Source organism: Halichoerus grypus, chromosome 6 (genome assembly GCF_964656455.1).
Source record: "Halichoerus grypus chromosome 6, mHalGry1.hap1.1, whole genome shotgun sequence".
Classification (NCBI taxonomy): domain Eukaryota; kingdom Metazoa; phylum Chordata; class Mammalia; order Carnivora; family Phocidae; genus Halichoerus; species Halichoerus grypus.
This window is the reverse complement of record NC_135717.1, coordinates 122,062,514-122,085,916: the sequence shown is the minus strand read 5'-3', so window position 1 is coordinate 122,085,916 and position 23,403 is coordinate 122,062,514. Positions and strand designations below refer to the sequence as shown.

General features: G+C 38.3%; 2 protein-coding genes across 2 annotated transcripts in view; both read left to right on the top strand.

The window, feature by feature from the left end:
• Positions 1-23,403, top strand: part of ATP5F1B (ATP synthase F1 subunit beta) — a 151,397-nt gene that overhangs the window by 46,563 nt on the left and 81,431 nt on the right. The gene's annotated exons all lie outside the window — the stretch shown is intronic.
• On the top strand, positions 10-21,851 carry PRIM1 (DNA primase subunit 1). Its single transcript, XM_078076142.1, has 13 exons — positions 10-209; positions 864-1,021; positions 5,641-5,747; positions 5,819-5,892; positions 7,432-7,568; positions 7,964-8,022; positions 9,023-9,132; positions 9,845-9,933; positions 10,103-10,244; positions 13,247-13,316; positions 14,022-14,113; positions 19,960-20,058; positions 21,609-21,851. The coding sequence occupies exons 1-13, from the start codon at positions 107-109 to the stop codon at positions 21,626-21,628; spliced, it is 1,260 nt and encodes a 419-aa protein (XP_077932268.1). The 5' UTR covers positions 10-106; the 3' UTR covers positions 21,629-21,851.

Here is a 23,403-nt window from a genome sequence, read left to right as displayed (position 1 = left end):
GACGCCGGACCGCGGGCACAGCGCGCCTGCGCAGTGTCAGAGGCTCCGGCTGTGTGGTTCCCGCCAATTCTTGCCGTAATACTGCGGACGTTGAGTCCCGCGCTCCATGGAGACGTTTGACCCAGCCGAGCTGCCTGAGCTGCTTAAGCTTTACTACCGGAGGCTTTTTCCCTACGCCCAGTACTATCGTTGGCTCAACTATGGCGGAGGTGATGGAAGCCGGGAGCGGAGTGGGTAGTTCGGCGGGGAGGGCGAGGAGGTTCTGGGAGGGTACCTTGGAACGACAATATGAAGTGCCTCCTGTGCGCTAGGCATTGTGCCGGGCGCCTTCGCGCATTATCTCGAGCCCTCCCCACCACCTCAGAGGTATAAATGGGCCGAGAGAGGTTACGGTAACCAGCCTCCGGCCACACAGTAAAGAGCCGCTGCTCCTACCACTACGTGGTGGGACTCACATTCAGTGCCCCGTTTACCTACCGCGGTGCCTGAGCCAGGGAGATTACGGGTCGTAGCTTGAAGCTGCAGAGGCGTGTTCTGTATCAGGGACAGCGGGGCATCTCCCGGAGACGAGAGGTACTGAACTCTTCGCAGCTGAACTTAGTAGTGTCCACCGAGGAGAGACAGGGGACATTACATCTTTAAAATATTTCTGCATATTTTTCCTCATTTTTACTTTCCTATCAGATGCAGGATGGTAAGCCCCTTCAGATTGGGGACTAGGTCTTTTTTTTTTCTTTTTAACGTGTAACAGAGTGTTGGGCACAGAGGGCTCATTAAAAATATCTTATCATTGGTTAATGTTTTAATGCCCTGAGCTGAGTAAATTACCAAATTAACTTTAAAATTGTATATTTATTTTGCAGTAATAAAGAATTACTTTCAACACCGTGAATTTTCATTCACATTGAAAGATGATATTTACATTCGCTATCAATCCTTCAACAACCAGAGTGATCTGGAAAAGGAGATGCAGAAAATGAATCCATACAAGATTGATATAGGCGCGGTATATTCCCACAGAGTAAGAAATCGGTTTTTTATGTATTTTAGTTTTGTTGTTTAAACCAAGAACGGATTGGTGCTCCCATTGTTTTGAGGTTAAATTTTTAGAGTTTATTCTAGTTGAGTCCCACTTTAACTTTTTGCAAGTAGATTGCGATATTTTTTGTTCTTTGATATTCTACATTACTGACTGGAAATCATTTGGAAGTGAGTTGGTTGTATTCTCACTGGGACAAAAATATTGAGTATCTGGCCAAAAGAGTAAATGAGGAAGTCAGCATGGTTTAAAGGAGCGTATTTTAAAAGAATTACATTGTCTTCCAGCATTGGAGGTGTTTTATTTTGTTTTGTTTTTGTTTTTTAATTTTTTTATTTTATTATTTTTGTTTTTTAAGTAATCTCTATATCCAATGTGACCCGGAGATCTAGAGTCACATGCTCTACCAACTGAGCCAGGCCAGCACCCCATGGAGTTATTCTTGATTCCTCTATTTCTCTCATACTCCTATATCTATTCCATTAGGAAATCTCTTTAGCTCTACCAAAATAGTATCTGAAATCCAACCACTGGTACCAGCGCTACTACCATCCTCATCATCTTTCATCTGAATTACTGTAAAAACTTCCTAACAATTTGCTCCTATAGACTCCAGAGTCTATTCTCAACACAGTTGCCAGAGCAATCCTTTTAAAACAAGTTAGATTGTGTGGTTCCTCTGCTCAAAACCATTCTCTAGTGGCTCCCATTTCACTCAGAGTAAAAGCCCCTCTCTCCCCCTCACTCACTCTGCTCCTGCCACACTGACCCTTGCTCAGGCAGTTTCCACTGCCCAGAACCCATTTCCCCAGATATCTCCTTGGTTCCTTCCCTCACCTCCTCAAGTCTTCACTCAGTGAGGCCTACTGCAACCTGCCACTCCTCTTACCCATTGCCACTGATATAGTCTAAATGTCTAGAATAGTGCCTGGCAGAGAGAGTACACCATAAGTATTTGATGAATGAATGAACATACCAAAATTGCCCTTCTTTCTCTCCTTAAAAATACACACAAGGGGTGGGGGAGAGGCACCTGGGTGGCTCAGTTGGTTAAGCATCTGCTTTTTGCCTTCGGCTCCAGTCATGGTCCCAGGGTCCTGGGATCAGGCCCTGTGTCAGGCTCCCTGCTCGGTGGGGAGTCTGCTTCTCTCTCTCCCTCTGCCCCTCTCCCCTGCTCGTGCTTTCTCTCTTGCTTTTGCTTACCCTCTCTCTCTCTCTCTCTCAAGTAAATAAATTTAATAAAAAATCTAAAAAAAAAAAATACACACACATGGGGGGAGAAACACACTCATGGGATAATAGCTTTTGTATGGAGCTTTTTCTTTTTTTTTTCCTAAGATTTATTTATTTATTTTAGAGAGAGAGAGTGCACACGCCCAGCAGGGAGAGAGGCAGAGGGAAAGAATCTCAAGCAGTCTGCGCACAGCATGGAGCTCAACGCCAGGCTCGACCTGGTGACCCTGAGATCATGACCTGATCCAAAATCAAAAATCAGACACTTAACTGAATGAACCACCCAGGTGCCCCAGGCTTTTTTTTTTAAGGGTCTCCTACTCCCATTATTTTCTGCTCCCCAGAGGCAACTACTTTCTTTTTTTTTTTTTTATTTTTTTATTTTTTTAAAGATTTTATTTATTTATTTGAGAGAGAGAATGAGAGAGAGAGAGAGCACATGAGAGGGGGTAGGGTCAGAGGGAGAAACAGACTCCCTGCTGAGCAGGGAGCCCAACGCGGGACTCGATCCTGGATCTCCAGGATCATGACCTGAGCCGAAGGCAGTCGCTTAACCAACTGAGCCACCCAGGCGCCCCGCAACTACTTTCTTTTTAGCTGATTCTTAAGGTATTTGCCCCTTGTGTGTAAATAACATTTTAATATTTCTTTCATTTTCCATTTTAAGCATTATCTACTGACCTTCTACTCTGGCAGATAAGGATTTAGCTTTTTTTTTTTTTTTTTTTTAACCTCACCGCTTACCTTCCCATTTCCACATGTCCTAATATGTTTGTGAGATTAAAAATCAGGATTAGATCACTAACTCAACCCCAGACTTCTTACCAATTGTCTAAATCTCCCATGTATTCAGATCCATCAGGTAGTTTGTCAGTTTCATCCTGAAGAAATTTCACTGGCAGCTTTCTGACCTCCAGCCTGGACTGATGGCTCTCTCTAAGCCTCATGGATAAATATGGTCTTGTAATCACCCCGGTTTCCTTTCATCTCTCTCCCATTTTGGATCCTGTGTTGCCCAAATCCTTTGTTCTCTTTTTGGTTTACTTGCTCTTTAAGGTAGAGTACATCTTCCAGGAGCTTCCAGAGAAAAGGTGCATGGAAAAGAAAATATTGGACACTTTCTGTATCTGGAAAATGACTTCATTCTACCTTTATGCTTAACTAATGGTTGAGTTTGTAAATCAGTTTCCCTTAGAATTTTGCATGATATGCTAGTTTCCAGTGTTGCTGTTAAGAAGACTAATGCCATTCTGATTCTTGCTCCACTGTGTTGGACCTGAAAGCTCTTAGGATTTTCTACCTATCCCCTCTGTTCTAATGTACTAAAATTTCACAATGATGTGCCTTGGCGTGCATCTTTTTCACCTATTGTGCTAGATACTTGATGGGCTCTTATGATCATGAACTCATGTCCTTCAATGCTGGGAAATTTTCCTTTTAAGATTTTATTTTGAAGCTTAAAAAAAAAAAAAAAAAAGATTTTATTTTTAAGTAATCCCTGTACCCAACATGGGGCTCAAACTTACAACCCAGAGATCAAGAGTCATGCTCTACCGACTGAAACAGCCAGGCACCCACACCTATCTTTTCTTTCTTAAATACAATTTTTTCTATCTATAATTTTTCTTTGGTCTCTCTAGAAATCCAAAAGTCCGATGTTATGTGTCTTGGACTGGTCCACCAATTATTTTTTTTTCCTCCTATTTTCTATTTTTTTGTTCTTTTGCTCTACTTGCTGAGGAATTTCCTCAGAGGTTTTCACTTCTGCTATTATATTTTAATTTCCAAGAATTTTTTTAGAGCATCTTGTACTTTTTTTATTGATATGTCTTATCTTTCTGAGGATATCAATGATAGTTTGTTTTCTGTTGTACAGTCTGTTTTCTCAAAGTTGCTTTTATTTTCCTGTTTTTTCTCCTCTTTCATATTAGAGGCTTTCCTCATAAGTCTGATAATTTCTTGCATGCTGTTTATATTTAAAAATAGAGTATAAAAAAGCTGATTGGAAGTTGTGTATACATGGCTGAGATTTCTTTATTACAGGGTGATCTGGCTGGGCCATTTTTGGGGGAAGAAGCTCCAACGTCAGTTTCTCTAGATCTTTGCTTGAATGAAAACTCCACTAGCACAGAGATCTTTGTTTTGATCACTGATCTTCTATTCCAGAGCCTATAATAGTGCCTGACATTCCTGATCAGATTCTTCAGAGAGGAATCTTCTGGTCTCCTGCCTGGGGTGGCAGTGATAGGATATAGAAGTGGGGGAGAGGGGTCTTAACTTTCCACACGTAGATGTCCACTTAATCCCCTGTATGTCAGTACAATACACTTTCTTCAACTGTGCCTTTTGTTCCTACCCCCCATCCCAGTCCAGAGAGACCCACTGTTTGAAGTTCTCCAGATAATAATTCAGGTGTCTTTACCAGGAAAATGAAAGCATAGTCACCTGGCTCTGCTCAGTAAATGGAGGAATCTGGGGAACTAACTGCTTCATAAGCAGATTTTTAACTGATACTCCTATTTTTAATCTTAGCTTCACCACTACCTCTCTCCCCCCCCCCCCCCGGGATACCCATTGTCACCTGAGTTTTTGGGGCGTGCTGAGGTGTAAATTGGATTGCTTCTTATCTTTCCTTACTGAGAGCTTAAGATTCAGCTCTTATGGGTATTCTTATAAAAATTATGGTGGTATTTTCTCCTCTCTCGTACTTTTTAATTTTTTTTTTATTTTTAAAAAAAAATTTTCCCTGTGATCCTTTTTTAAAAGACTTAATGCATTTCTTAAGAAAACCTTTACTATCATTTTTGTGCAGGTCTGGAAAGAGCAAGATAAGTATCTGTATTCAGTCTGCTTTATATACCAGGTAGCCCCTAGCCTCAAAGGAGGCTACTTACAGGTTGAGCCAAAGGCTCAGTTCAAACTGAGATCTTCTGAATTATTGAAAATTTTTAAATACATTTTTGTTACTTATATGTCCAGTAATAATTAAAGGTCTTTAAAACAATAGGGCATTAATTATTTGCATGTACTTTTCCTTATCAGAAACCTAAAAAAGCTTTCTTATGATTTCTGTTGATTAACAAATATTATTCAATGTTACATATCAACTATATCTCAGTAGAACTGGTAAAAAACAAATATCTGTGGTAATATATATTTATCAAAACCTGTTTTAGGTAGATGAAATTTACATTGTCATCAATTCTGGACGTATAGAATCCAAATTAATGAACTTTAACTGAGTAGAGTTGGCATTATATTATGGTTTTTTCATTCTTCTTTGGCCACTTTCTTTGTGTGGATAGACAATAGCATAATTGGCAACATGACAGCTCTTATCAAAACTGAATGATATTTTCTCCTTACAGCCCAATCAACACAATACAGTGAAGCTGGGAGCTTTCCAGGCTCAGGAAAAAGAACTGGTGTTTGACATTGACATGACAGACTATGATGATGTGAGGAGATGTTGTAGGTAAGCACTACATGCCCTGCCGGTAGGGTGGGTGATATCACTGACAGTGAATAATGATGCCTCTCCTCCAGTTCTGCAGACATATGTTCTAAGTGCTGGACCCTCATGACGATGGCCATACGCATAATCGACCGAGCATTGAAGGGCAAGTATTGGCAGTGTCTGAGTGGGGTCAGATGCAAGAATCTGTTTGAGTATTTGTCTATCTATACCATTTTATAATCAAATCTCATAGATTTCTAACATGTTTCCTTGAAACATATGGCTGGAAAATAAAAGATGATTAGAATAAAGTTGTAGTTGAAACTCTAATAAAGCTGTTGATCAAACCAGTGAATTTTTTCCCAAATCAGTCAGCAGCTCTGTGTGCTACAAACTGTCCTAGGTGAGGGAAATATGAAAGATAATGATCGCCTCAAGTAGGTTATACAGTCTAAGAAGGAGACAAATAAAATTGAGGATTATATTTAGATTAGTAATATGCACAGGGTGCCATGGGGATATAGAACAGCAGGAGTGCATACAGGAATGGAAAGAGATTGGATCAGAAAAGGTGATGATAAGGATGATAATGATATTAAAAATAGCTAACTCTCGGGGCGCCTGGGTAGCTCAGTTGGTTAAGCCTCCAACTCTTGATTTCAGCTCAGGTCATGATCTCAGAGTCCTGGGATATAGCCCCACACTGGGCTCCAGGCTGGGCAAGGAGCCTGCTTCGGATTCTCTCTCTCCCTCTGCCCCTCCCCGCCCCTGTGCATGCACGCTCACTCGCTCTCTCTCTCTCTCAAAAAAAAAAGAAAAGGTAACTTTTGTCCTTGCTTCAGCAGCACATACACTAAAAAGAGCTAACTCTTTTTTTTTTTTTTTTAAGATTTTATTTACTGGGGCGCCTGGGTGGCTCAGTTGTTAAGCGTCTGCCTTCGGCTCAGGTCATGATCCCAGAGTCATGGGATTGAGCCCCACATCGGGCTCCCTGCTCAGCTTTGCATCGGGCTCCCTGCTCAGCGGGAAGCCTGCTTCTCCCTCTCCCACTCCCCCTGCTTGTGTTCCCTCTCTCGCTGTCTCTCTGTCAAATAAATAAATAAAATCTTTTAAAAATTTTTTTTAAATAAATAAATAAAGATTTTATTTATTTATTTGGCAGAGAGAGCACAAGCAGGGGGAGTGGCAAACAGAGGGAGACAGAGAAGTAGGCTTCCTGCTGAGCAGAGGGCCTGACGTGGGGCTCGATCCCAGGACCCTGGGATCATGACTAGAGCCCAAGGCAGACACTTAACCAAATGAGCCATGCAGGTGCCCCGAGAGCTAACTCTTAAGAAAAGGAAAAAAAAAAATAGCTAACTCTTAGACAGGGTGCTTATTATGTACCAGGCACTGTTCTAAACACTTTAAATTTATTAACTTTTTTAATATCCCTAGATGGGGTCTTAAATGATAAACGGCAATTGGTCAGGAAGAGAAATGGAAATGCTGGGGCATGAAGAAATTCTTGGCAGAGAGAATAGGATAGGTATAGACATGAAGGCAAGACCATGGGAGACACAGGAAACTACACATAATTTAGTATAGTTAAGGTGAGTACATGTGGATAAGAGGTAAAAATGAAGCCAAGGAAGTAAGCAAGAACCAGGAGTTTGTAAATTTATTTATAGATTTTAAAACCTATTATTTCTCCTCTCCTCAGAGGACTTTGGATTTAAGCATCGTCTCTGGGTCTATTCTGGAAGGAGAGGTGTTCATTGTTGGGTCTGTGATGAATCAGTTAGAAAATTGTCCTCTGCAGTACGTTCTGGGATAGTTGAGTATTTGAGTCTTGTAAAGGTAAGATCTCAATAATACTTCACATTTCTTTGTTTGCTAGATGTTATCAAGCCTGAAATGTTTAGTGAAAAAAATGAAACTATCTTTTATAGCATCCACATTCCAGAGTAGATGATCTTAGCAGCAGATCAAATAATCATAGTAGCTACATTTTTAAAAAATCTTTCATATTTTGCTGTAAGTATCCTCCTTTGTAGCAAAAGGAAAATTACTTTTCTGGTTCAGTTATGTCAAGCAAAGTTAACCCAGAAAGTTACAGGTATTGAGACTATATAAAATACCATCTAAACTTCTATATTTTGACAGAATTTAATCAATATCTTTAGAACACATAAAAAAATTTATTTCATTTGTGTCATATACATGAAGTTCTTTTTTGATGGTTTCTTTTTCAGGGTGGTCAAGACGTTAAAAAGAAAGTCCACCTAAGTGAAAAAATTCACCCTTTTGTCAGGTCTGTTGGAAAAGACTCCACGCAGTTTAAGTTGTGTCTGATTTACCTACTTGTGCTTTTAGAATTACATTCTTACCAATTTTCTCTATTGGGGTAACATTTTACAGATAATAATAGCTAAAGTTAATTGAATGGCTCTTTCATGCTGCAGTATTCATGATAGGTGCTTTACAAATGTTCTCATTGGTCTTAACAACTTCATGAGGGACATGATGGTATCTCCATTTATAGTTGAAGTAGGATTTAGAAAGATTGTATAATTTCTTTGGTACCACACAATTGTTAAATTTTTAAGATTCTTGTCCTAATCTGCCTAAATTCAAAACCCATACTCTTTCCACTAAATTCACTACTTCTCTAGGTGAAAAGAGCATTGCAATGAGTAAGAATCTCTATTCTGTGGCTTCCTAAGACCCTGACAAAATATTAGAGCCTCTATTTCCCTAAATGTATCATGGGGAAAACAACATCTGCTCCATCTCTCTCAGAGTTGTGGCAAAGATAAATGAAACAATAGATGTGAAATCTGTTTGCAAACTGCTAAGCACTACATAATTGTTGAGATGTTAAAGCAAGTAATTCAGAGTAGGAACTGTAGACTCTATCCCCCACACTACTACTGATGTATTATTATGTTGTCCTGGCCTGGTTGCTTTCTACCCTTGTTACATATTTATGATGCTATTAACCTGCTAAGTTGTAGAGTTTAAGAAGTAAACATTTCTTGAATATCTATTCTGAGCCAGGTACTATACTAGGTTCTTCCCCCTTAGAATGCCTTAATTAACTCTCATAACCCTTTGAAGGCACATTATTCCCATTTTACATAGCTGATTTCTGTTTGTTAGCTAATTCTGTTTGTCTTCTTATTAGACTAATATATGCTCATTAAAAAAAAAAAATTAATAGAAGCAAGCACTAGCCTCCCAAATGGCAAGAAAAACTATGTGGTGTATGTGTTACTAATAGTATTAGGACTGTGCTATTGTTATTCCTACAGCAAATCTATAAACATAATAAAAAAATACTTTGAAGAATATGCCTTAGTTGATCAAGATATTCTTGAAAATAAAGAAAGCTGGGATAAGATTTTAGCCCTTGTTCCTGAAAATATCCTTTCCCAAGGCCATTTCTATATGAGCTACATGTATTGATCTATGGTATTATAAATGTGTTCTGCCTACATATTCTCATATACTTTTATAAGTTTAATCTTTCTACACAAAACATCTCCTGTTTTTCTGCATTTTATTATGTCTTATCTGGAATACAGTAAGAAATGAGAGCTTTTTGGGGGTGCCTGGGTGGCTCAGTCGTTGAGCGTCTGCCTTCGGCTCAGGTCATGATCCCGGGGTCCTGGGATCGAGCCCCGTGTCGCCCTCCCTGCTCTGCGGGAAGCCTGCTTCTCCCTCTCCTGCTCCCCCTGCTTGTGTTCCCTCTCTGGCTGTCTCTCTCTCTGTCAAATAAATAAAATCTTTAAAAAAGAAATGAGACCTTTTTGGAAATAAATTTCCTCATTTTGGAAGTTGATTCTCATAGAATTAATGGATACTTAAAGAATGCTGGATCATTAAGTCAAAATATGTACAGACCAGGGAAAGGTTTTACATTAAACCATATAGTTATTTTGGCATTCTTTCTGTCATATCACTATATATTTTTACAGGGGAATTTCTTAAGGATATGTGTTTAATTAATATTTGCTTTTTAGAAAATGATAATTACTTTCTAGAAGCTTTTGATATCCTTGTGGTAATACATACTGAAAATAAGTTGTTCATCAATGTGCTCTAAATGTGTGTGTTCCTTAATGATTCATCACCAATTCATGAGAAACTTCAGCAAAACTTCCAGAAGCATCACAATTCACTTCAGCGTTGGGAATATTTGAAGAAAGCCATCAGCTGTCAGGTATATTCCACTGAAATCTCTGTTATAAATTTAATAATGTAATTCTTAATTAAATTCTAATTGTTTTGCTTAGTAAGTTAAAGATCATTGAAAGCCATTTTTTTAACCTCTTAAAGAAATCCTCAAAAGTTCCTACTGATCCTCATGCTAGACTTGCATCTGCTTTTAGGATAATACTAAAAATGACAAATGTGGACCCTTGCTTGAATGGGAGATCATGCTCCAGTACTGTTTTCCACGGCTGGATATCAATGTTAGCAAAGGAATCAATCATTTACTGAAGAGCCCTTTTAGTGTTCATCCTAAAACAGGTACAATATATAGAAAGTAAAGAAAACTAGAAGCAAAATGAGTTATTTTTTATTTTAGTAAACATGTCACTGGGTGTGAATACGTATGATGTCTGAGATATTAAAGGTTGAAAGACTATCAGCTAATACCTAAGTTATTTTTTAATTGTCAATTAGTAGCTACCAAATGAGTTTCCACTACATAAATAATTTTCCTCTGGGTTTCTGAGGTTTAGTGTTGGAACTATAGAGGAACTTAGAAATCACAGGACAACAGCTCTCCTTGTACAGATGAGAAAACAGTGGTCCAAGAGGTTAACGTGACTTGTTCACAGTCTTAAAACAAATTGTGTCAGAGCTAAGAACAGAATTCAGTTCTTAAAACTCAAAAGTTCTGGGACACCTGGGTGGCTCAGTTGGTTAAGCGTCTGCCTTTGGCTCAGGTCATGATCCCAGGGTCCTGGGATCGAGTCCCACATTGGGCTCCTTGCTTAGCGGGGATCCTGCTTCTCCCTCTGCTGCTCCCCCTGCTTGTGCTTTCCCTCTCTCTCTGACAAATAAATAAATAAATAAAATCTAAAAAATGAAACAAACAAACAAAAAAAAAAAACCCCTCAAAGTTCTGTGCTTTTCCCACTATGTCTCCTCCCTCAGTTCTTTTTCCATAGTTTTAGCTTTCCTCCTTCACATTTCTCTTAGATACGTTTTGATGGCCTGAAACTGACTTTAAAATAAATATAACAGTTGCTACATTGACATAAACTTTGCTTCATCCAACCAGGAGACATATACAGTTGTATATAGTTGTCCTTTTTAGCATTTATAATCTAACTCTGCCACTCGCTGTGGGATGTTAGGCTAATTACTCTCTGTGCCTTGGTTTTCTCATCTGTAAATGGAGATAATATAGTACCTACCTCAGTGGGTTATTGTGAAGATCTAAAATGTAAAGTGCTGGGGCGCCTGGGTGGCCCAGATGGTTGGGCATCTGCCTTCGGCTTGAGTCGTGTTCTCCGGATCCTGGAATCGAGCCCCATGTCGGGCTCCCAGCTCAGCAGGGTGTCTTCTTCTCCCTCTCCTTCTGCCTCTCCCCCTGCTTGTGCTCTCTCTCTCTCAAATGAATAAATCCTTAAAAAATTAATAAAAAAATAATGATAATAAAATGTAAAGTGCTTAGAAAAGTGTCTGTCACACATTCAGTTCTCCTAAGTTGCCTAGTTTCCTTTAATAATCTGTAGTGATTCTCTAGTCCATATATTTGAATCGCCTCTTTCCGAACCTATCAACTATATGTTTTCAGCTTCTTTGGGTAATAAGCTTAATATTTCTTTTTTTTTTCATTTATTTAAATTCAATTAATTAACATATAGTGTATTAGTTTCAGAGGTAGAGTTCAGTGATTTAGCAGTTCCATATAGCACCCAATGCTTATTATATATTTCTTAATATTTTTTTAAACCTGACTCTAAAGCTATAGTGGGTATGCCCTTATTCTAAAATTCAGGGTTTGGGTAAATAAATATATTCATAAGTATATGCATTTTGATTATATCCTTTTTCTAATTAAGTAGCTGCAGTCTTTTTACTCTTCAAACAGCAACTCCCAATTCTCTTAATTATTCTACTTGTTATTTACCTGGCATTCTTTGGATTCATTATCTCATTTCTGAGATGTAATGAATGTTATGAGGTATCCCAGGTGTGGATATTGTGAAAGGGTAGTATAATGCTATCTATTTTATTTCCAAAATGCTTTCTAAAGATGCCCAATACGCCTGGGTGGCTCAGTTGTTAAGCGTCTGCCTTCGGCTCAGGTCATGATCCCAGGGTTCTGGGATCGAGCCCCGCATCAGGCTCCCTGCTCAGCGGGAAACCTCCTTCTCCCTCTCCCTCTGCCTGCTGCTCCCCCCTGCTTGTGCTCTCTCTCTCTCTCTCTGTCAAATAAACAAATAAAATCTTTTAAAAAGATGCCCAACATATAGGTGTCTGTTCTGATCTCAGCAAATAAACCAAGTTAATGAAATGAACTATATCTATGTTATTTCATTTTCAGGACTCACTAAATTTGATATCATTCTGTACTTACATATAAAAGGATATTAGGAAGAAGAAGATAGAAATAAAAGTAGAGATAAGAGCACTAGATAATAGCCCAACATTCTTTCATACCTATTTTTTTGGTTGTTTATTTGTTTTTTTAACTTGTCTTCTTTTCAAGATTTTACTTATTTATTTGTCAGAGAGAATGAGAGCACAAGCAGGGGGAGCAGCAAGCAGAGGGAGGGGGAGAAGCAGACTCCCCACGGAGCAGGGAGCCCGATGTGGGACTCCATCCCAGGACCCTGGGATCATGGGCTGAGCCGAAGGCAGACCCTTAGCCAACTGAGCCACCCAGGCACCCTTATTTTTTTGGATTTTTAAGAGAAATTAAAAGCACAGCTAATGTGGAAGTAATTTCTAGCTATTGTTTTTTTTTTTTTTTTTTTTTTTAAAGATTTTATTTATTTATTTGAGAGAGCGAGAATGAGAGAGAGAGACAGCGTATGAGAGGGAGGAGGGTCAGAGGGAGAAGCAGACTCCCCGCTGAGCAGGAAGCCCGATGCAGGACTCGATCCCGGGACTCCAGGATCATGACCTGAGCCGAAGGCAGTCGCTTAACCAACTGAGCCACCCAGGCGCCCTTAGCTATTGTTTTTAACAGATAAGTCTAACCCTTTTTCTTTTTTTTTTTTTTAAAGATTTTATTTATTTATTTGACAGAGCGAGACACAGCGAGCAAGGGAACACAAGCAGGGGGAGTGGGAGAGGGAGAAGCAGGCTTCCCGCCGAGCAGGGAGCCCGATGTGGGGCTCGATCCCAGGACCCTGGGACCATGACCTGAGCCGAAGGCAGATGCTTAACGACTGAGCCACCCAGGCACCCCAGTCTAACCCTTTTTTCTATGCCTTAGATTAAAATTTAGCCAAAATAACACATAGGATTATATTTTACAATCATCAGTTTATAACTTTTGGTTCTTACAGGTCGTATTTCTGTGCCTATTGATTTACAGAAAGTGGACCAGTTTGATCCATTTACTGTTCCAACCATAAGGTATGTTCCAGATCATTGATCATTCCGTTTTTGTTTGTGATTGTTACTCGGAATTTGAAGTAGATTGAATTAGATCCCTTTCAGAGAGGCAGCTGCTCTGAGGCTATATGATGATGCCGTAGTAGAGCAACATTTCCTAGTGAGTTCTACATAACACAGGCTGCTGTTCTCTAATAAAAAGATTGTAAGTTCAAGTAAGTTTGGGAAATAACGACTTAAACAGACAAAATGTTCTTTACTGCAAAATTTCCCAGTTTTTATTATGCTGTTATGCATGGAAAACTCCAAGAAGAGATTGTGATTTTTAGAATGTCCCAAATATAGGTGGTCACACAATTTTTTCACAGAAAATCTTGTGGGATTCTTGTGCTATCATACACTGAGTAATATTGACCAAGAACCAACTTTACAATTCTTATTCTAGGGTGCTGTGTGGCTCAGTTGGTTAAGCGTCCAACTCTTGATCTCAGCTCAGGTCTTGATCACTGGGTCATGAGTTTAGGCCCTGAGTTGGGCTCCACACTGGGCGTGGAGCTTACTTAAAAAAAAAAAAAAAATTAAAATTCTCTTATTCTGGGGCACCTAGCTGGCTTAGTTGGTAGGGTATATGATTCTTGATCTTGGGGTCATGAGTTTGAGCCTCACATTGAGTATGGAGTGAAAAAGTAAAAAAAAAAAAAAATTCTCTTATTCTATTATTTGTAGCTCCATCTGCCATGAATTGGATGCCATTTCCATTAATGATGAGGGAAAGGAGGGAAACGAAGCCGAATCTGATATCAAACATAGAACCAGAGGTATGTTAATATATTGAAGTCTCACTTTAACATAATTTTCTTATAAAGACATCCTTCTGTCAGTCCAGTAATTAATTCTCCTTGGATTCAGCCCAGAATGGATACAATGTTTATCCTGAAACCAGCTCAGTTACAAATAATATCATAGCAATGTTTCTGTCCTTTCTTCATCAATAGCCCAAATGGTGTTGTTGAATCCGATTTGAGTTAACAGATAATTACTAAGCAACATTTAAATGCCAGGATCTATACTATAAGATTAAATCGTCAATTTGTGTTGATAGTTGACTCTCACAATCTTAGGTTCAACAGTAACTTATTTAACAACTACTATGTATGCAGTGCTTTTGTTCTTTGTTCTTGATGTATCCAGATGAGTGTTAGGGTAAATATATATCTAAACTGTGGTTGAATTGTGTATTCAAGAATTTGAAGGAGCTGGGGAATTTATAAATCTTTCTGCTAATAGAAGCCAAATCTTCCAAAAAAAAAAAGAAGAAGCCAAATCTTCATAGGCCAATACCCAAGAGACACTCTATAGCTACAGAGCCAATAGAACTTCCTATGATGATAGAAATGTAATGCACTGCCCAGTGTGGTACTCATTAGCCACGTGTGGCACATTTCACTTGAATTGTGAGAAACCTGATTTTCAATTTCATTTAATTTTAAATAGCCACATGTGGCTAGTGACTGTTGTAACACAGTGCAGATCTGTGATCTCTGATTGACCTTTCTTGGTCAAATGTTGCTACCTTCTTTCAAAACCCAAGCTCAGATATCACTCCATAAAACAAAAACAAAACAAACAAACAAATATCACTTCATCTATTCCAGCTCTAACATAATACCTAAACATAGTACATTCCACTATTAATGTTTGTAGAATGATTACAAGCATTCTGTCTAAAGTATTTGAGGGGCACCTGGGTCGCTCAGTCAGTTGGGCATCTGATTCTTGGTTTTGGCTCAGGTCATGATCTCAGGGTCATGGGATCGAGCCCCACGTCTGGCTCTGTGCTCATCGTGGAGTCTGCTTGTCCCTCTCCCTCTGCCCCTCCCCCGTCTCTCAAATAAATGAGTAAATAAAATCTTTTAAAAAAATAAAGTATTGAAAAACATCTCCAACATGAAAAATCAGAATAAACTGGAAAAAGGAACTCAGAGAAAACAGATAATGCAAGGAACAAAGAAAACCCTTTTTTTTTTTTTTTTAAAGTAATCCCTATGCCCAACATGGGGCTCAAACTCACAACCCGAGATCAAGAGTCACATGTTCTACTAATTGAGCGAGCCAGGCACCCTGAAAACCTTTGTTTAAAAAAGTAATATCCTCAGAGAATAAGAGAAGATAGTGCATCCATGAAGCAAGATCAGAATGCTATGAAAAGAAACATTCAGAGAACAAGAAAGAGGTCTTAGAAATCAGAAACATAATCATTAGAAAACAAAATTCAGGGGAAGGGTTAGAAAAGGAAAGTTAAGATTTTCCAGAAAGTAGTACAAAAAAAGATAAATTTGTTGTTGTCATTTTAAGGAGGAAAAAGATAAAGAAAATTAGAAGAATGGTTCAGGGGCGCCTGGGTGACTCAGTCAGTTAAGCGTCTGCCTTCAGCTCAGGTCATGATCCCAGGGTCCTGGGATCGAGTTCTGCATCGGCTCTTTGCTCAGCAGGGAGCCTGCTTCTCCCTCTGCCTGCCACTCCCCCTACTTGTGCTCTCTTTCTATTTCTCTCTGACAAATAAATAAAATCTTAAAAAAAAAAAAAAAAAAATGGTTCAGGAGGTCTAATAAGTGACTATGGGAGTTTCAGAAAAACAACAAACAGGGAGGGAAAAAAAGTCCAAATTATATAGGAAACCATTGCAGAAATGAGCCCTTTATTGAAAAGGGTCAGCATTGGGGCACCTGGGTGGCTCAGTCGTTAAGCGGCTGCCTTCAGCTCAGGTCATGATCCCAGGGTCCTGGGATCGAGCCCAGCATCAGGCACCCTGCTTGGCGGGAAGCCTGCTTCTCCCTCTCCCACTCCCCCTGCTTGTGTTCCCTCTCTCGCTGTGTCTCTCTCTGTCAAATAAATAAATAAAATCTTAAAAAAAAAAAAAAGAAAGAAAGAAAAGGGTCAGCATAATAAGAAAACAGACCGGCACCAAGGCACATCATTTTGAAATTTCAAAACACTGAGAATTAAGAAAAGATCTTAGCTTTCTGACACCTGCCTACTTCTCCTCCCCCCAAAAGCCACAGACCTAGGAAGAATGGCCTTGGATTTTTAATCACGGGAAGTGTTCATCTGTTAGAAGTAGGTGCTAGAAAAGAAAAAGTGGTTGCCATTCAAGAGGATGGAGAGGTCAGAATTAGAGCAGGAAGCTGCTATTTTTTCCAACCTGTTAGTACTATTTTATTTTTTTAACAACATGCATATATTACTTCAACACAATTTTTTTTTAACAACATTGTCTCTTGATGGACATCTTTTTCTTTTGTTCAGAGATTTTATTTTATTTTTTAAAGATTTTATTTATTTATTTGACAGAGAGAGCACAAGCTGGGGGAGCGGGAGAGGGAGAAGCAGGCTCCCTGCTGAGCAGGCAGCCTGACGCAGGGCTGGATCCCAGGACCCTAGGATCATGACCTGAGCCCAAGGCAGTCGCTTAACCAACTGAGCCACCCAGGCGCCCCTGTTCAAAGATTTTAAAGAGAAATTTTCTGGGATGCCTGGGTGGCTCAGTTGGTTAAGCGTCTGCCTTCAGCTGAGGTCATGATCCCAGGGTCCTGGGATCGAGTCCCGCATTGGGCTCCTTGCTCAGTGGGAAGCCTGCTTCTCCCTCTGCCTGCTGCTCGCTCTCTCTTGCTCTTGCTCACTCTGTCTGACAAATAAATAAATAAAATCTTTTAAAAAATAAAATAAAAAAATAGAGAAATTTTATAATATAACTATTCAAAAATAAACTAAACTGCCTATCATTTCAAGTATTCATAAATAGCCTAATAGGCATCAGTCAGGGGTGCTTTAGAGATGGTGGGGGATTGGAATAAGTGATGTGTAAGTTCCTTACTATCGCTTTAGCTTCTGGATTTTAAGCCTTTGTCCTTTTTCACACTAGTACCGTTTATTCCTGCCCTTCTTCACAAATCCTGGAATATTCTCTCCTATCTAATTATATCTTTTTTCTTTTTCTTTTTTAAAGATTTTATTTATTTACTTATTTGAGAGAGTGTGAGCACGAGCAGGGGGAGTGCGGGCAGAGGGAGAGGCAGAGAATCTCAAGCAGACTCCGCACAGAGTGTGGAGCCCGACGCAGGGTTCAATCTCATGACCCTGAGATCATGACCTGAGTGGAAACCAAGAGTTGGATGCTTAGCCGACTGAGCCACCCAGGTGCCCCTAATTATATCTTTTTTCTAAGACCCACTTCACAGCCACCTCGGTCAACATTGACTGGTGGATTCTTTGGCCTTATAATTATCAATATGCCCCTTTGGTCTTTTAATTATATATTGTTTTCTATTACTGCATTTAGGACTTGTTTTTCCAGTTCATTTAACAACTTCTTAAAACCAAAGAGTTTGGCTTATACTTTTTTAGAATTTAGCAGAGTACTTAATATATAATAGGTAGTTAGTAAATATTTAAGTAATTATTGAATGCCTATTACATATTCCACAATGGTGAAGTAAACATATAGACCTTTATGCAGGGAGCTTAGAATCTTGAATTAAAGGTTCAAAGTATTATGTGGCTGATCTCAAACTAAACTATTTCCTTGGTATACATTTTATATTATCGTAAGAAAATTCATATATAAAAGTTTAGGGCAAAATATAATGTACTTTCATAATTGCCACAGTTCAGATATTCATCCTTAATATCCTCATCAAGATTCCTTTTCTAGTCCCAAGTACATCAGATAATGTTTATTAAAAAAAATTTTTTAAAGGTTTTGTGTATTTATTGAGAGAGAGAGCATAAGCAGGGGAAGTGGCAGAGGGAGAAGGAGAAGCAGGCTCCCCGCTGAGCAGGGAGCCTGATGTGGGGCTCCATCCCAGGACCTCAGGATCGTGACCTGAGCCGAAGGCAGACACTTAACCGACTTAGATACCCAGGCACCCCTTAAAAATTTTTTTAAGTATAATTTCTTTTTTTATTCTTTTGAACGAACTATTACGAGGACTATTCCATGCAGATATAGCACACTACCGAAATCCAAATCTCATCTTGTTCTCAGGTTTTCTCCCCTATTGGGTATTATAGATTGTATAATTAAATAGATGATTAAGATTCTGTATTCAAAATTTTGTTGTGTACATTTTAAAATTTTTATATAAGGCCAAGAATACCTATACTTAAGGCGCTGTGACTATAAACTTCTGATTGTCTCCAGGTAGAATGGCCCTAACTTCACATTTTTAATGTTTGCTGTGTTGGTAAAACTATTTGTTACTGAAGCCACAATTTCTAAAGAAAAGAATATTGTATGGGACTTAACAAAGAGCAATAGATTTTGTTGGTCTAATACTAAAAAGGCTGACTACTAAAGTAGATATGTACATGTGGTTTGGATATTTTCAAGGAGCACTGTCTTAATACACTAGCCACATATGGCTATTAAGCACTTGAAATGTGGCTAGTATAAACAAGGAACTGATTTTTTTATTTAATTTTAATTAATTTAAATTTTAAAACTGATACGGGTGCCTGGCTGGCTCAGTCGGTGGAACATGCAACTCTTGACCTCAGGGTTGTGAGTTCAAGTCCCACGTTGGGTATAGAGATTACTTAAAAATAAAATCTTAAGGGGTGTCTCTCTAAAATAAATAAATAAATCTCTTTTAAAATATTTAAAAAATTTTTTTAAATAGGGGCACCTGGGTGACCCAGTCATTAAGCGTCTGCCTTCGGCTCAGGTCATGATCCCAGGGTCCTGGGATCGAGCCCCACATCAGGCTTCCTGCTCCGCGGGAAGCCTGCTTGTCCCTCTCCCACTCCCCCTGCTTGTGTTCCCTCTCTCGCTGTGTCTCTCTCTGTCAAATAAATAAATAAAATCTTTAAAGAAAAAAAAAGATTGGTTTTTAAAAAAATTTTTTCTTAATAAATTTTAAAACCGATATTTGATTCAATTATTGGAGAACTTTAAATATGTTTGGGAAATTTGGGTATATGAGCCTATCTTTACACTGTCTATTTTATAATTCAAATCTAAATATAGATCAAGTATTTCTCATGATAATGTATCATCTAAATCACCATTAGGACACTAGTACTGGCTATCTCCAAAAGGTGCAAATACTAGGAGCCATCCTTGAGAGTTGGAAATGTATTTTAAGTACAAAATGTTAGATTTCAAAGACTTAGTATGAAAGAGAATGTAAAATATTTCAATTTTGATTATGTGTTAATGATAATATTTTAGATGTACTGGATTAAATAAAATACTAACATTAATTTTACCTTTTTAATGTGGCTATTATTTATTTATTTTAAGATTTTATTTATTTATTTGACGGAGAGAGAGAGAGAGAGCACAAGCAGGGGGAGCGGCAGGCAGAGGCAGAGGGAGAAGCAGGCTTCCTGCTGAACAGGAAACCCGATGTGGGGCTCAATCCCAGGACGCTGGGATCACGACCTGAGTGGAAGGCAGATGTTTAACCGACTGAGCCACGCAGGCGCCCTGCTACTAGAATATTTAAACCACACATTTCTCATTATATTGGACAGCACTGTTTGAGATAATTCTTTTTCTTGTTGGTGTTGTTCTAGAGAATTCTTTAAAGAAACTTAAAATTATACTGTCATGTTATTTTTGCTTCCAAAATGCTAATTCTAATGCATGGCCTTCATAATTTAGATTATAAGAAGACCAGTCTAGCTCCTTATATAAAAGTTTTTGAACAGTTTCTTGAAAACCTGGATAAATCCCGAAAAGGAGAACTTCTCAAGAAGAGTGGTAAGACTCTATACCTTTCCCTTTTAGCTATTTAGATCTTAGTGTGGGAAGTTTAAAGCATCTAGCAAGTGAGTAATTTTAGAGCTCTAGCCTTTGCCCTACTAAAACAAGTATTGATTTAGCTTACTATCCTTAGTATTTTAAAAATTGAGCTCTCTTAATTCAATTCAACAGATACTCATTAAACACCTTCTGTGTATCAGGTACCGTGAGGGAAACAAAGATTAATTATACAAAGATGAATTCGACACCATGCCCCCCTGCCCTTAGGAAGTACTAACTGATACAAAACAAAGAAGTATAAAATGCTAAGAAAGAGAGCTCATCTGATTGAGAGAACCTAAGAAGATTTCTTATGAAAAGAGTGGTATTTGAACTCTTTACAGTGAGCTGCTATACAGATTCTAATTCCCAGTGCCAATATACCACACCTTGAGGTATGCGTAGGATTTCCACAAGCAGAGATTTGATAGGGTACAGGAATGGAAAAAGGGGACGGATTGTTCATTCTTGAAGGAACGGCAAAGGCATTAGACAGGAAAGCATCAGGTCACTCTGGAGGTCATCAAGTAATACAGTTTATCTGGAAAAAGATGTGTCAGGAAGTGATGGGATAGAAATCTGAAGAAGCAGACTGAAGCCAGAGCATAAATGGCCTTGAATTCTAGTCTTGAGAGTTTGGGCTTAATTCAGTAGGGACAGGGAATCTATTAAAGGTTTTTGAGGAAGAGAGTACCATGATTTATAGTTTTATCTAGCAAAATAAAACTAGCAACAATGTATCTGGGGAGGGGTAGGGGATAAAATAGAGCCCAAGAGGCCACTTGGGCTATTACCATTAGGACACTAGTACTGGATATCTCCAAAAGGTGCAAATACTAGAGCCATCCTTGAGAGTTGGTAATGATTTGGAAGTGGAGAGATGAAAGAGGAAAATTAAAAGTGTCACAGAAGCCAAGGGAAAGGAAACTTTCAAGGAGATTATCAAGTGTCAAATGCAGTAGAGAACTGATAAAATCCTGTTGGATATTGGAACTAAAGGGAGATATTAAGAGGACAGCAGTGTCAAAGGAAAAGTTCTTTGAATAGGAGAGACCCGAACATATGTGTAAGCCAAAATGAAAGAAATCAGCAGTGAATATTTTTCAGGAGATTGATGGATACCATAGAAAACTGTAGTAGTGTTACAGAAATACAAACTTCCTTTCCACTTTATTTTTTAATAATATGCATGATGGTTAAAGAGTAGTGCCCAGGATAATGCTGAATTCATAGTAGACATTCAGATATGTGCTTATTGAATGAACAATGATGACTCTGAACTTGGAAAGCCTCAATGAACCTGCCATTCCAACTGGCTATATTAAGTCCTTTGTATTCTTGTTCTGTAGTAGCTCAGCCTATAATGCAGGCTTCAGCAAATGTGAAAGCAAATCTTTATGCATGATGTGAATTTAATAGAAGCATTAAGCAAATCAGAATGTGAAAATAAATGGGATTTGTCTTGTTTTCCTTTACTATCCCTTTGATAAGAATCTATTCTATTCCAGATTTACAGAAAGACTTTTGAAGATAACAACTCTCCTCAAACCAATGTAGATGTCTTCTAGCTTCAAGAATCAAATACTTCAGGTGCCTGGGTGGCTCAATCGGTTGGGTGTCTGCCTTCCGCTTGGGTCATGATCCCAGGGTCCTGAGATCGAGTCCTGTAGCAGGCTCCCTGCTCAGCAGGGAGTCGGCTTCTCCCTCTCCCTCTGCCCCTCCCCCCTGCTCATGCTCTCTCTCTCTCTCTCTCTCTCTCTCAATAAATAAGTAAATAAATAAATAAAAATTCTTTTAAAAAATCAAGTACTTCAAGAGCCATTTAATAAATATTATAGAACCATAATGTGTCTTAATGCTCAAAGCAAAATTTCCGTTTCTTGAAAAATTAATGTTGAAAAGATTCCTGAGGCCACCAAAAGAGAGTGTCCAGGTTTCTGGAAGGAGCAATAATGGGAGGAACAAGTGAATTGTAGATACATATTGTAAAAGTTAATATTATACTAAGATTTTTGATATACCTTTTACCAGTTGCCATATGTATTTTTATATACTTCTACCAGTTGCCATATGTAGAGGTAAGTGAGCAGTAATATGCCCAAGACTTTAATCTCAGCTCACTAGATATAGCCTCCTTATTTCTGGACTGAATATTGTAGGTGCATGAGAGCTTTATCCTTAAGTCTCAGACAATTATACCTGGAGTATGTATTCTGTCACTTCTAATTTTGCTTACTGATATTTTTATTGGTCAGGCCACACCCCACTGCCTCTCTTAAAAATCATTTTAAACTGGGCATCTAAACATACCAAACTTCAGTTCAAAAGATATGAGTTACTAGATTACGATAGGGATTGGTAGAGTGTTTTTTGCAACTGTTGCATTTGTAGCTCCTGGCTTCTTTCCTCAGAAAAAAATTGGATTAGTCTGCACCATAAAGAAACAACTTAGAATAACAAATTTCACCAACATAAAATCTGTTTTAGTTGTCAAAACACTTCCCTTTCTACATATCCAGATACTTAATTTTAAAGGTTTTGTTTCTTCCATAGTTGATTTTTTTTTTTTTCTGAAAGTGTCAGATTTCTTTTGCCTAGTTTTACAACCAGTCTAAACAAAATATCGTTCTGGATTACAGTCCATCTTCAGAGAAACACTGAGAAGTCAAGCTATCAGGCTGGTGCTTTCTATGATTTATGAAAATTTTCCTTCCTTTGCATTTCCTTTAACATTGCTTTCTCTATAGCCACACAGTTTTTTTTTTAATCTTTTGGTTTATATATATAAAACACTTTACAATGCAGTCAACACACTGCAATGCCTTGCATTTCCTTCTCTTTTCTAATTTTTTAAGAAAAAACATTAAAGACCATTGTGCAAAACTCCTCATTTGAGCCTCTATTTACTGTGTATTGTTCAGTTTTTAGGTTAGGAAAACAGTGGGCCGGTTAAAATTCCTGAATACAAAATTACTAAAGACTCAGTCCATCTTAAGAACTCAGAACGAGAGTATAAAGACTGGTATTATGCTTTCAACAAGAGATGTTTCAAGATTCCAATATGTCTACCATTAAAGTATCTTAATGCTTTATTATTAAAGCTCTTGGATAAAGCTGAACATATTGTACTCATGTAAAAGAAATGTTTTTGCACTGTATGCTAACTGGAGTTTAAATAAAAATTTAAAGAATTAAAAAAATATTTAAGTTTTTTTTTTCAAAATAAATGTTTGGTTCTTGAAGATAGCAGAAACATGCTAAAAAACTATTGACTTCCCTATTCTCTGATTTTACCAACTCATC